The sequence below is a fragment of the Palaemon carinicauda genome, chromosome 18 (genome assembly GCF_036898095.1).
Source record: "Palaemon carinicauda isolate YSFRI2023 chromosome 18, ASM3689809v2, whole genome shotgun sequence".
In the NCBI taxonomy this organism is placed as follows: Eukaryota; Metazoa; Arthropoda; class Malacostraca; order Decapoda; family Palaemonidae; genus Palaemon; species Palaemon carinicauda.
The window spans coordinates 14,803,324-14,818,323 of NC_090742.1; the positions used below are offsets into that span (position 1 = coordinate 14,803,324).

General features: G+C 35.5%; 3 protein-coding genes across 4 annotated transcripts in view; 1 reads left to right on the forward strand and 2 right to left on the reverse strand.

Annotated features, from left to right (window-relative positions):
* Positions 1-2,464, reverse strand: part of LOC137657178 (trichohyalin-like) — a 2,573-nt gene extending 109 nt beyond the window's left edge. Inside the window, exons 1-2 of the mRNA XM_068391524.1 lie at positions 767-2,464; positions 1-629 (exon numbers count right to left, since the gene is read on the reverse strand). The exon at positions 1-629 is cut by the window's left edge and continues 109 nt beyond it. Of these exons, the coding sequence (XP_068247625.1) occupies positions 1-629; positions 767-2,464 (2,327 nt within the window). The remainder of the gene's footprint in view (positions 630-766) is intronic.
* Positions 1-15,000, reverse strand: part of LOC137657622 (NADH dehydrogenase [ubiquinone] 1 alpha subcomplex assembly factor 3) — a 346,628-nt gene that overhangs the window by 275,494 nt on the left and 56,134 nt on the right. The window lies entirely within an intron of this gene.
* The window catches only part of LOC137657618 (beta-1,4-glucuronyltransferase 1-like), a 93,002-nt gene that overhangs the window by 52,107 nt on the left and 25,895 nt on the right, over positions 1-15,000 (forward strand). Inside the window, exon 3 of one of the 2 annotated variants that reach the window (XM_068391986.1) lies at positions 8,934-9,037. In XM_068391986.1, coding sequence (XP_068248087.1) covers positions 8,999-9,037 — 39 coding nt within the window. In that variant the 5' untranslated portion in view covers positions 8,934-8,998. Of the gene's footprint in view, positions 1-8,933; positions 9,038-14,779 lie in introns of those variants that run through there. The other variant, XM_068391987.1, reaches the window with a different exon arrangement.

The following is a 15,000-nucleotide window of genomic DNA, read 5'->3' on the forward strand; positions in this document are numbered from 1 at the left end:
AGCTCTTCTTCTTTCTTCAGACGGAAGGTTTCCATTTTGGCATCCATCATATCCCGCATCCTTTCTTCCAGCCGGTTAAACTCATCAGTAAGTCTGGTTTCTATTTTATAATATGTTTCCATTATTCTATACTCTTCCCCCTGTTCCTTGACATTACAAATTGACCCCTTTCCTTTCTCTTCCAGGAAATCTATTCTTTTTTCATCTTTTTCTGGTTCTTGTTTTTCCAAGACATCTATTTTCTTTGGCTCATTGGGCCCAGTAGGCTGGTCTTGTTTACCATTGGGCCGTTCATTCATACACCCGCACTGCTGCAATTTGAGTACTGCCTTCTGGAGGGCAGATCCCTTGGCCATTTTGAGGCGCTTCTGGTGACATGCTAAATGGGCTCTCAGTGGCATATTCTTTTGCTTTATTGGGATAGTTCTCAAATGATTTTGGATGCCAGTCAATAGGGCCTGAACTATGTTACTCGTGTGATCAAGATGGTTTTGTTTCACTGTGGCAAGGAATTGCAACCTTTCTGTTTGATCCAAGCTTGTGTTGTTATGTTGTGCTTCCGTCTCTTCGGGAACACATACTACACTTTCTACTTCAAACTTATCCTCCAAGTTTTGGTCAGTTGCCTCCTTAAATAAGAGAGACTCCAATTCATGGAGGTTTTCTATTTCTTTGTCGAAGTTTTCCGAACGTGATTTCAAATTTGAGATTATCTGACTTAGGCGTCCTCATCTAGTGTTTCTATTTTTGTGTTCAGGTCATTGACCTGACTTTTCTTTTCTAACTCGTCAGGTGAATGATGCTTGTCGCATTTATTTGTCCGCCATCCATTATTTCTTAGGTCTGTTTTGGGCTCTATCAGTCTCGTCTGTTGGTTCTCGGTAATTTCTTCCATTTGTAGGCATCTCGTCATCCAAAAACTGAGTTCTACTCTTTTTCTCAGGATCTCACGTTCATTCCTATACAATTCCTCTTTCAGTTGATGTATTTCACTTACTTTATCTCTCTTATGCTGTCTTTCTACCTCCAGTTCAAGAATAGTATTCTGTTTTTCTTCCAGAAGAATTTTATTTGCTTTCTTTAAACGATTCATCTTTCTTTCTTCTGGTGTCTGATCTCTTTGCTCTTTACTGTTCTCTCCTTCCACCAGTTCTCGAAGAATCTTCTCTTTTTCTTCCAGATAAATTTCCTTTTCTTCCTTCAATCGATTGATCTCATCAGACATTTTTGATTTTTGCTCTTTCCTGCTCTCTTTTTCTGCCTCCAGTGCACGAAGAATATTCTCTTTTTCTTTCATCTGAGTTTCCTTTTCTTCCTTCAAACGATTGATCTCATCAATCATTTTAGCTTTTTGCTCTTTCCTGCTCTCTCTTTCTGCCTCCAGTGCACGAAGAATCTTCTCTTTTTCTTCCAGATAAATTTCCTTTTCTTCCTTCAATCGATTGATCTCATCAGACATTTTTGATTTTTGCTCTTTCCTGCTCTCTTTTTCTGCCTCCAGTGCACGAAGAATATTCTCTTTTTCTTTCATCTGAGTTTGCTTTTCTTCCTTCAAACGATTGATCTCACCAGACATTTTAACTTTTTGCTCTTTCCTGCTCTCTCTTTCTGCCTCCAATGCGCTAAGAATATTCTCTTTTTCTTTCATCCGAGTTTGCTTTTCTTCCTTCAAACGATTGATCTCACCAGACATTTTAGCTTTTTGCTCTTTCCTGCTCTCTCTTTCTGCCTCCAATGCGCTAAGAATATTCTCTTTTTCTTTCATCCGAGTTTGCTTTTCTTCCTTCAAACGATTGATCTCACCAGACATTTTAGGTTTTTGCTCTTTCCTGCTCTCTCTTTCTGCCTCCAATGCACTAAGAATATTCTCTTTTTCTTTCATCCGAGTTTGCTTTTCTTCCTTCAAACGATTGATCTCACCAGACATTTTAGCTTTTTGCTCTTTCCTGCTCTCTCTTTCTGCCTCCAGTGCACGAAGAATATTCTCTTTTTCTTTCATCTGAGTTTGCTTTTCTTCCTTCAAACGATTGATCTCACCAGACATTTTAGCTTTTTGCTCTTTCCTGCTCTCTCTTTCTGCCTCCAGTGCACTAAGAATATTCTCTTTTTCTTTCATCCGAGTTTGCTTTTCTTCCTTCAAACGATTGATCTCACCAGACATTTTAGGTTTTTGCTCTTTCCTGCTCTCTCTTTCTGTCTCCAGTGCACGAAGAATATTTTCTGTTTCTTCGTTGCATTTGTTGAAGTTTGTTAGGTCCATCTTGGCATCCAGCATATCCCGAAACTTTTCCTCTAGCTTTTTAGCCCTGTTTTTAATTCCGATGTCTATTTTATCATAGAGCATTTCCAGTGCTACTTCTAATTTCGACTTTTCCTCCTCCTTGCTGCAGGAATCTGTCACAGGACGCACTTCAGGATGGTCGTCTTTTATTCCCTCCGGTTCTTCTAATTCTTGCTTTCCCATGGTTACGTCTTTGAAGACACTTACTTCCTTTGATTCATTGGGCCAAATAGGCTGGTCTTGTTTACCACTGGCCGTTCACTCAGATATCCGCACTTCTGTATTTCGAGTACTGACCTCTGGACGGCAGATCCCCTGCCCCTTCTGAGGCGGTCCCGATGACCTGCTAAATGGGCTCTCAGTGGTATAGTCCTTTTTTCTATTGGGATAGTTTTTAAATTCCTTTGGTTGGCAGTTAATAGGTCCTGAACTATGATACTCCTATGGTCGAGATAATTCTTTTTCACTGTGGAACCGAATTGTAGGCATTTGGCAGTATAATAGTTTGGAACACAATTGACAATATTTTCTTCAAGTGTGTTCAATTTTTGGTCATCATTAGTCTCCTCTTCGCACATCCCATCCATTCCCTGAAGGTATAACTTACTTTTCATGAGATTCTCTGGGTAGACGTTAATTCCTCATGTAGATCTCCACGCAATTTGCCTCCCTCTATTGCGAATGGATTATCTTCTTGTTCATTTTCCTTATTACATAAAACTTTAATAGTTTCAACAACTTCTAATTGTCCGCGTTTCTCCTCGAGGCGAGAGATATTCCTCTTTGTTATAAAAGATATCACTGTTCTGAACAGTGTAAATAACTGCATAATATCTTGGAAAAAATTTCCAGAACCACACACAATAAAACACTTTGTATTAGCCATTATTTTTGTGCTCTGAAACACTGCTTGAGATAGCTATGATTTAAAAAAAAAAATTATCTTTGGGATCCGACGTCTTCAAAGTCTTCAAAGCTTCATTCAACGACTCCTGAAGACCTGCAGCCAAGGAAGGAAGACTAACCTGACATAGTTAAAGAACGATTTCTACCAAAGATTTCTGAAGACCTAGAGCCAATCAAACGGAGTTTCCGAAAGAAATCTTCAAAGTCTTCAACGTTTGCGTCAGCAATTCCTGAAAACCTGCACCCAAGGAAGGAATACTTCCCCGGCAGAGGGAATGAAAGAATTCTACCGAAGATTTCTGAAGACCTAGACTCAATCAAGAAGAGTTTCCGAAAGACATCTTCAAAGACTTCAAAGCTTCCGTCAACAATTCCTGAAGACCTGCAGCCAAGGAAGGAAGACTTCCCCTGCAGAGAGAATGAAAGAATTCTAACGAATACGTAGACTCAATCAAGAAGAGTTTCCGAAAGAAATCTTCATTGTCTTCAACGTTTCTGTCAACAATTCCTGAAGACCTGCAGCCAAGGAAGGAAGACTTCCCCTGCAGAGAGAATGAAATTCATGAAGACCTATAGCCCATCAAGCAGTTCCTGGCCAGAGAAAAAAAAAGAAATGAATCGATCTCAGGGAGAATTCGGAATAAATAGATGATGAGGATGAATTATAAGAAAATTATCGAAAACATTATGAAAATTTTAAATTAAAATTGCGCGTAATTAAAATCAATTATTGTGACAAATTAATCGATAAAAACTTGTAAGAATTAACGTTTTTTTCATCTAGTCTTCCTGGAGACTTTGAAAGATCGCTGACTAACAAATTGCTTTCGATCCAATTCCTTCTTTTATTGGCGTTAATCTTCTCAAGGAGTCAAGGGTATTGATGTGTTCTCTCTCTCTCTCTCTCTCTCTCTCTCTCTCTCTCTCTCTCTCTCTCTCTCTCTCTCTCTGCAAGAGGTTTAGGCGTAATATTCCTAATACAAAAAAGCAGGTAAATGAATATACGTAGGTAACAATAATAATATATTAATTTACCTGCTTCTTTGTCTGTTAGAAGGATTACGTCAAAACCTCCTGCAGAGAGAGAGAGAGAGAGAGAGAGAGAGAGAGAGAGAGAGAGAGAGAGAGAGAGAGAGAGAGAGAGTGTGTGTTTGTCTGTCTACTAACTGATATTATTTAAGTTAATATCAGGACGTACTTCAAGATATTGTCACTGAATATAGTTATAATGAATAATTGATTCATTACAGTTTTTTTTAGATATCACTCATCACTATTGGAATATAAAACAATAAGAATTAGAATATATATATATATATATATATATATATATATATATATATATATATATATATATATATATATATATATATATATATATATATATATATATATATATATAGTTCATTCTTCCTATTAAGGAGGTATGAAATCTTAAATATCAAATATTATTAGCTAAGCTAACCACCCTAGTTGGGAAAGCAGGCTTTTATAAGCCTAAGGGTTCCAACAAGTAAAATAGCCCAGTGAGGAAAGGAAATAAACTACAAGAGGAGTTTAAGAACAATAACATTAGAATAAATCTTTCATATATAAACTATTAAAAAGTTCAAAATAACAAGTAAAGGAAAAAAAAGATTGAATGTTGTGCCCGAGTGTAATTTTTGTATAATTTAAGGAAGATTATATTGAATAAAATGATTTAAAACAGTAAAACATAATGAAGAGAATTATAGGAACGAGTGGCGGTCTCTGATTGGCTGAAGCAAATCTTGGACTTTGTCGACTAATTTTAGGGAATTTGTGGGGGACATTTTAACTGTTGGAAGCACACAATATGAATAGTTGCCTTTTTACTTGCGTATGACTCTCAATACGAGTATCATCATTAATATTACTAGCTATTCTACAACCTTAGTTCAAAAAGCAAGATGCTATAAGCTCAAGGGCCCCAACAGGGTAAAATAGCCCAGTGAGGAAAGGAAATAAGGAAACACCAACATATGCTCGTTTGGAAAAATCTATATTTCGCTTATGGTTTCATAAACATATGGATTAGGAGTAAATATAGAGCACATAATAAACTATAGAAGAGACAACAGTATATGCTTTGTATTACCATCACAAAAAAATGCAAATTAAGAAAACAAGGGGAAAATTACCTCCGATCTAGGGATATTTCAGGGCTTGTCTAGAAATGTTTTAGGCAGCTGCGGCTGAAATTGGATAAATAATTACTCATAAAAGATATATCAAGAGTCATTAAGACTTCTGTAATTGAAGAATATTATTAAGCCTTGGCCTAATTCAAGGCCTGAGACTAAATATTTATGTTAAGAGCCTTTCATTGGTTTGCACCAAAATTAAAAACAGGAAATGCAAAAAGCCATTCTGATGAGAACGAATTATAATGTTGTTCGCGCAGTACTGATCGAAATAATTTCATGATATATCTATATTTTACATTTTTATGTGAATTTTCATTAAAAACCCATCAAAATTTAGATTCTGTTACAAAAATATTATAAATTATACATTTATCAAAAAGATTTAAATTTACTCGCGAATTTGAATATTTCTATATGGGATAACTAATTGTATAAAAATTTGTGTCCCTAAAATCGAAAGGTTAATTTGCTTCTGTGCAACTTGGACGGAACGAGAAAGGAGCAGAGGAAATCCCAAGGGATTCAAATTTTCATTGACAATTTAAATAAGCTAATTGAAATATAGAATCATATAGAACAAAGCCAAAGATGAAGAAATAAGGATGAGTGCCACATTAACTATCCACAAAAGTTGAATCGGTAGAAATTCAAAAGATCAAACTTGCAGCAAATGTTTATGTTGAACTGGCTGGAATAAGTCTTTTTATAGTTTATATACGAAAGATGTTTTAATTTTGTTACCGTTCTTAAAATTCTTAATTTACATCCTTCATTACTTCTCATATAGTTTATTTAGTTCCTTATTTCCTTTCCTCATTGGGCTATTTTTCTCTGTTGGAGCCCATGGGCTTATACCCTCCTGCTTTTCCAACTAGGGTTGTAGCTTAGCTTGTAATAATAATAATAATAATAATAATAATAATAATAATAATAATAATAAACGCATTTTATGTAAACAATTCGAAATATTTTTTAGTTTACAGTAAGAACATTAGATTTTAAAAGATATTATTTATACATTATAATCTGGAGTTGTGCTTCCAAAAGCACAACTCAAAACTTCAACATTTGTATCCATGATCCATATTTGATGCTGCTCTTAGTCCAAAGGGTTCGTAAAAGATCGTTTTAAAAACAATTGAAAACAGGAAAGTAAAACACTAGACCTACATAGTCGTTCCGTTTGGGTTACAAGTGAAATTTCACGAAGTGTTTAATTAGATATACGAACGCAAAAAAAAGGAAAAAAAAACTATTCACGTGGAAAGGATAATATTGAATTGAATTTAAGCTTATGATTATTGTTAAAAAAGATCATAGAATTGAGATGAAGCCAAGTCATGCCAATCCCCTCTTTTCCTGATCAGAGCATACATCTTCCCTTCTTATATGTAGCCTAGGCCTACATAATGTCACTAGCTATAACAAACCCTCTACGAAGCTTTGGACCGACAGACGAGTGCTAGCTGTTATTCTCTGGAGTACTTTACAGATAGGGAGAATAAAAAGGGAAAAAAAGATAGGATACAGATAATGAAAAGGGGAAAGTATGGACGGTGCTACTATAGCTTGAGGTCTACCTCCCGTTAGCACTATAGCGTGAGGTCTACCTCCTGTTAGCACTATAGCGTGAGGTCTACCTACCGTTAGCACTATAGCGTGAGGTCTACCTCCTGTTAGCACTATAGCTTGAGGTCTACCTCCCGTTAGCACTATAGCGTGAGGTCTACCGCTGAATTATTCGTCCCTCATAGATAAAAAAACATTTCATACATTTTTTTAAGAAAAAAACACTCAATTTAAATATATTTTAGAAATGTCTTAAAATGATAATTGGAATTTTAATTACATTGAAAAAAATAATAAAGGTAAAAATAAACGTGTTATCATATCTTTCCATATTTATTCTAGCAATACAAAACAATAAACACTTAATTGAAACATATCTTAGAAATGACTTAAATAGATAATTGGATTTCTAATTACATTGAAAAAAAAGGAATAAAGGTAAAAATAAATATGTTATCGGTCTACTGCTAAATTATTCGCCCCTCATTGATAAAACACATTTCATCCACTTGTTTAAGCAATAAACACTTAATTTAAACATATCTTAGAAATGACTTAAATAGATCATTGGATTTCTAATTACATTAAAAAAAGGAATAAAGATAAAAATAAACATGTTATCATATATTTCCATACATTTATCCTAGCGGTACACACTTCGTACATCTTCTAAGAAAGACACAAATAGATCATTGAAATTTTTTCTCATCACCTTCCAGCAAAAATAAAGATGAGACTGGAACAGCTGACGACCAACACCTCGCATTAATCTCTTCAGAATCATCGTTTTAGCGTCCAACCACGATCGCTCAATTGCCTGTGTGTGTGCTCCTGTCGCTGGATCCACATAATATTGCTGGTGGTTCACTGTAGAATGCTGGTACCCCATGGCATTTAGGTTGCGGAAGGTCCAAGCTTGTCGCGTGGTAGACCTCACCCTCCGCCTGGGTAGGCGACATATGGCGGTAGACCTCACGCTATAGTAGCACCTCTCTCTCTCTCTCTCTCTCTCTCTCTCTCTCTCTCTCTCTCTCTCTCTCTCTCTCTCTCTCTCTCTCTCTCTTAGTGTGTATGTATATATAGTATATATGTACATGTATATAGATATGTATTTATATATACAGTGTATGTGTATTTATACATGCACTATATATATATATATATATATATATATATATATATATATATATATATATATATATATATATATATATATGAATATGTATCTCTCTCTCTCTCTCTCTCTCTCTCTCTCTCTCTCTCTCTCTCTCTCTCTCTCTCTCTCTCTCTCTCTCTCTCTCTCTCTCTCTCTCTCTATATATATATATATATATATATATATATATATATATATATATATATATATATATATATATATATATATATAATGTATGTATATATATAATGTGTATATATATATGTGTGTATATATAGCATATATATATATATATATATATATATATATATATATATATATATATATATATATATATATATATATATATATATATATATATATATGAAATGTATATATATATGTACTGTATATATATGTATGTATATATATATATATATATATATATATATATATATATATATATATATATATATATATATATGAAATGTATATATATATGTACTGTATATATATGTATGTATATATATATATATATATATATATATATATATATATATATATATATATATATATATATATATATATATATATATATATGTATACATATATATTTTATATGTATATATATACATATACACGTATATATATGTATATATATACATATATATATATATATATATATATATATATATATATATATATATATATACATAATATAAATATGTATATAAACTAGGCAATGAATTGCACTGTAATATAAAATGGATAATAAGCAACATATTAAAGAAAAAAAAATTTTGGCCCTTAATAATCCGCCATGATACCATTGCTTGCTTTGATTCAGGTAAATAACCAATTTCTTTTTTCGCAGACTCTTCTGGGGTTTTGGTGGAGCAGGTGACCCTCAGTAAACAAAGGGCAAGAAGTCTCGACAAGATGATCAAGATGTCTGGCTGGTTTGCCTTGGGTAACAAGGTAGGTATAAATATTTAGTTTTTTTTTTTAACCAGGTGTTCCTTTTTTTTTCTTAGAAAGAGTTAGTTTTGGTTGAGGATGGAGCTGACCAGACTTTCTTTGAGATCCTGATAACATATTGTATATATTGAATTGATAAATACTTTAATATTCAATTGGGACTTACTGGACTTTCTGTGGCCCCTGACAACATATATTTCAATTGCTAATTAATTTACTTTAATATTCAATTGGAAATGAAAAGACTTTCTTTGGGCCCTGACTAATATGATTTGAATAGATAGTTACTTTAATATTCAACTGAAACTGACTGGACTCTATATGGTCCCCTGACATCATATATTTTTAATTGATAATTAATTTACTTTAATATTCAATTGGAACCGACTAGACTTTCTTTTGGACCCTGACAACATATATTTCGATTTGATTTATTAATTCAGTATTCAATTGACATATGTTGGCATAATCTGACTTTAGTGATGGCTTTATATTCATTGAATTTCTTCTGCGATCTATGAAATTATCTGATAGATTTTCATGATCCCTTAAAGAAAAGGTTTAACAATTGAACTATTTCTCAAGAAAATTATTATTATTATTATTACTAGCCAAGCTACAACCCTAGTTGGAAAAGCAAGATGCTAAAATCCCAAGGGACCCAACAGGGAAAAATAGCCCAGTGAGGAAAGGAAATAAGAAAATAAATAAATAATGAGAATAAATTAACAATAAATCATTCTAAAAACAGTAACAACGTTAAAACAGATATGTCATATATAAACTATTAACAACGTCAAAACAGATATGGTATATATAAACTTCAAAAAGACACATGTCAGCCTGTTCAACATAAAATAGATGATTTTTAATTTTATTCTATTTGATATGAAGAAATATCTATATACAAAAGATGTTATGTCAATTAATAATGACCTTGGAATTAAGGGACCTGGAAACATTACATTTTTAAGGTCAAATAAATGTTTGAAAGACATTCATAAAAAGCTTCAAATGTCAAGTGAATGTTTGAAAGATATGAAAAAACTACAAAGGTCAAATAAATGTTTGAAGATACGAAAAAGCTTCAAAAGTTAAGTGAATGTTTGAAAGATACAAAAAAGGTTTCATATTCCAAACGAAAAATCTTTCTATTTGGGTGAATACAAATGGTTTGAATTAATATCTTGGTCCAATCGAGCAAGGTACAAATCATGAAGGTATAATTCAATCGTTTAACTGTTTGATTTAAACCACGTTATCTTTGTTGGCCTCTGATTATGTCCTGTAGAGTTTGAATTTATCAAGTTACACCGTAATGACGTAAATGAAACTCAAATTATTTCCTTCCTTAGCATAATCTATTTATGCATTTTTTTCTTGGATTGAAAGACATTTAAACGTGAGATTTCGAGACTCATTCTCTTCGTGCAATATGTATATGTTGTTTTTTTTTTGCATTTTTTCTTTCGTGCTGTGCAAGTCTTTTAATAGATCAGCGAGTCCCCAAACATTATCAAATAAATCAATTATGCAAGAACACTTGTACCATATCAGACTAATACTGATTTTATCCCTTATTAAACACAACTGATTTATATATCTTTAATGGAAATCAAGTATGAAAAAATGGCTGCTACATTAAAAAATTATAATGTAGAAGACTGGACGCAAGCTACTTTGATCTCTATTGGTATATTCACAAGGATGAGAGTAAAAATGTTATTAGAATTCTTCTTCCTCTTCTTCTTCTTCTTCTTCTTCATCTTCTTTGTCTGCATCTTTTCCCACTTTTATGTGGGGTCGATGTATCTTTCCAGCGTTCTCCATCTACCTCTGTCCCACACTTCATTAGGAAATCAGCTGATTCAGAAGCCTAATTAATTTCCTCTTTTCTCAAAGACTACGCATGCGCATTTGCCCTTTTTTGGGGAAAATTAAACTTTCCACTCTCATATATCTAAAGATAAAGGTTTAGGACTTTGTATCGCAGTATTTGAAGAAGATACATCACCGATTAAGATAAGTGTGAGAGGGGGGGGGGTGATAAATGCTCATCCCACGCAAATGACCACAGTAGGAGATCAAAGGTTTAAGGTTTAAAGGCCACTCATGAATGGCAAGAGCAAGGAACAGTGACATTACCCTATCGAGCAGGACAATGCCCTAGAGACTGATCATATATACATATGATCAGCGCCCAAACCTCCCTCTCCACCCAAGCTAGGGCCAAGGAGGGCCAGGCAATGGCTGCTGATGACTCGGCAGATAGACCAATTGGCTCCCCCAAACCCCCATCCTATTCTCACAAGGATGGTGTGATTGCAGCGACCAAAGAAACTAACGAGTTTGAGCGGGACTCAAACCCCAGACTGGCTATCACCAGTCAAGGACGTTAACACATCAACCACCACAAAGTGGTTTTTCTATTGCTCAGGTACACAGGGGTGTAGTTGATACACAGGTAAGTGGATTGGAATGCTGGTTGAACGTGAGGAATACTGCGCGAAAGGTATTTTTAGAATCATGTTGGCGGTAAAGGTCCAGTCACACATGCATGTTTAGGCCAGCCGTATTATCACGTATCAAAAGGTGCACGTATAACGTCAGTACAACGCAGTTCGCTGGTTCGTGCAACGCAGTAATTGTGGAAACGTCCCAGCAACCTAGGACGTACCTTGCCGTATGAACGGTACCTCGTGGATACCTGGCGGTACGGCGAGGGCCACGTATATTGTGGGCAGCTCACAATATACGTGGGTCGTCACGTATCCGTGATTGTACTTGACTATACGTTGGGCGCACGGGAGGCCAACCTAGGGGCAACCGGAACATACGTGAACATACGTAATGTATAACGTCAGTGCTAAGGAAGCCCAACGCCATCTTCACGTATTGTGGCTGTTTCCCCGCCAAACACGCCAACCCACGTCACCGCCAGGTAGCGTTAAGGCAGCGGCGCGGCAACGTGGCTTCAGTGTGACAGAGAGAGCCGTACGGCTGGCCTAAACATGCATAAAAAAAAAACCCTAAAACACGAAGAAACAAAGGAGCTACCAAATATAGTAAAACCAGAGCAAGTGTGAAACTTCATCCCGATAATAACCATTCGATTTCGGTTATTATTATTATTATTATTATTATTATTATTATTATTATTATTATTATTAAATGCTAAGCTACAACCCTAGTTGGAAAAGCAGGATGCTATAAGCCCAGGGGCCCCAACAGGGAAAATAGCCCAGTGCGGAAAGGAAATAAGGAAAAATAAAATATTTTAAAAATAGTAGTTGGATGGTGAATGACTGTCAGGTACCGCCCAGCACCCTTTTTATACCTGGGAGTATAGAGGAGGCATGCCTGGCACCAACCTCGCGCTGATATACCTCTGACGAAAGTCTGACGTAGCTCTGACGTTGCTCTGACGTAGCTCTTATGTAGCTCTGACGTAGCTCTGACGGCACTTGACGTACCACCTACGTCACCATACCTAGTAAAGACGTTATGCTTGCGTGACCCTTCACGTACTACCTGGAAGTATGTCCATACAGTAGGTCCACATAACGTATGCACAACGTAAGTACAACGCACAACGGCTGCCACTCACGCACTACGTCACACTAACGCAGTACTAACGTCATACTGACGTGCGTAGGTGCAACGTAGGTGCAACGTTGTGCGGCACAATTCAATACCTGTGTGGGCGTGGTTAAAAACGCACGTTTGGCCGCGTATGGGCATACGGGAGGACATACCGGGTGAGAACATGCATGTGTGACTCTACCTTAAGGTGTGGATTTTGGAATCATCATCAATATCTCCACCTACGCCTATTGACGCAAAGGGCCTCGGTTAGATTTCGCCAGTTGTCTCTTATCTTGAGCCTTTAATTCAACACTTCTCCATTCATCATATCCTACTTCACGCTTCATAGTCCTCAGTCATGTAGGGCTGGGTTTTCCAACTCGGCTATTGCCTTGTGGAGCCCAACTGAACGTTTTTTTTTTTTTTTTTTTTTTTTTTTTTTTTTTTATGAATTACACATGTACACTTATAATTCATAATATATATACTTCATAGTATATTTACATAAATAATCTTTTATGAGCTAATATTTCAATGATTATACCTCATTAATCCTTTCTCCTTCCAATAATATTTCTTTTTTGCATATTCCATTCTCATCATCTCTGTCCTCTTGGAGAGTGCGAAGAGCACGCTCAAACCATCTCCATCTATCCCTGCATGATAAACGTTATTGAAGTGACAGTCGAAATCTCTCATAAATGACTGTAATTTTTTCACAGTGATGTTCTCTTAAAACCTGTCTTGGATGAAACCACATGCATGAAAATGGATTGTAGGAAACTTTAGAAGTCACGAGTGACGATGAGTAAGGATAAAAGAATGCGGTTATACTGGGTGCGTTTTCCTATAGTGTTGCGCAATTTAGGAGTGGAAGAAAAATAGGAAATTCCAAATTAAATTCATAGCCGTCTCTCCTGGAGAGATACCATACCCGCTATATAATAAAGAGCAAGTGTCTGGCTCTATAATTTCTTTCCGGTCACGCTCAGCTCTCCCCATCCCTCGGGTAGGGGGAGAGGGAGTTATCATACCCTGGTGAAATGGGGTTGTGTGTGTCATTTTTGACGGGACGCGTACGTTGGTATATATATATATATATATATATATATATATATATATATATATATATATATATATATATATATATATATATATATATATATATATATATATACCGGTATACATTATGTATAATCTATGTATACATATATGTACGCATACACATTTATACATATACAGTGTATATACACCTTCAAGTGGTGAAAGGGCTTGTGTATCGCCATGATCAGTAAAGCTGTACTAGTCAGGGACACCCATACTAGGTTGGTTTTCTGTGAGTGATCAGACTAAAGTTTCCTCCACCATCACCAATCCGCTATGACCAGCTTTTTTGTGATGGAAATTTCCAAACCCCAGACATGACTATTATTATTATTATTATTATTATTATTATTATTATTATTATTATTATTATTACTTGCAAGCCACAACCCTAGTTGGAAAAACAGGATGTTATAAGCCCAGAGACCCAAACAGGGAAAATAGCTGAGTGAGAAAAAGAAAAAAGGAAAAATAAGATATCTTATTGAACAGTAACAACATTAAAATAAATATTTCCTATATAAAACTTTAACAAAACAAGAGGAAGAGAAATTAGATAGAATAGTGTGCCCTAGTGTATGCTCAAGCAAGAGAACTCTAACCCAAGACAGTGGAAGACCATGGTACCGAGTCTATGACACTACCAAGACTAGAGAATAATGGTTTGATTTTGGAGTGTCCTTCTCCAAGAAGAGCTGCTGACTATTCGGTGTGTGAATGTGTAAGCAAAGGGAAAGGAAACCGTAACCATAGAGAAGGATCCAATGTAGTATTGTCTAGCCAGCTAAAAGACCCTATTACTCTCTAGTGGAAAGATCTCAACGGTTGGCTGATGCTTAGGCCAACCTACTACCTTTATCCTGCAGTGGACTAAAAACGACTGTATCTGCAGTTGTTGATATATATGCATGCATAAATTGATTGCCTATACAAAACTTAACTGCACGGGACACATTGATAATTCTACGTACAACACAAATTACCTGCTGAGTCACGATCACTTCGATAAGGCGTTTTTGATTAGATATCGAAGGGTTTGTGCCAGTACATGTGGATGCATTCGATTAGTCTTGATCGTGCTGCGGTGGCGGTTGGAGGTGGGCAGATGCCTGTCCTTTGAGAACGACCAAAACAAGACGCTCCAACAGCATCCGAAGATACGAACAGATTTACTACTGTCTCGCTGTTTCTGTTCGGTTATGTATCCTTCGCTGGCGAATACGAGGAGATTCAGGATATCCGTTCAGGAATCCCAGTTAGGATTTTAGTGGGCT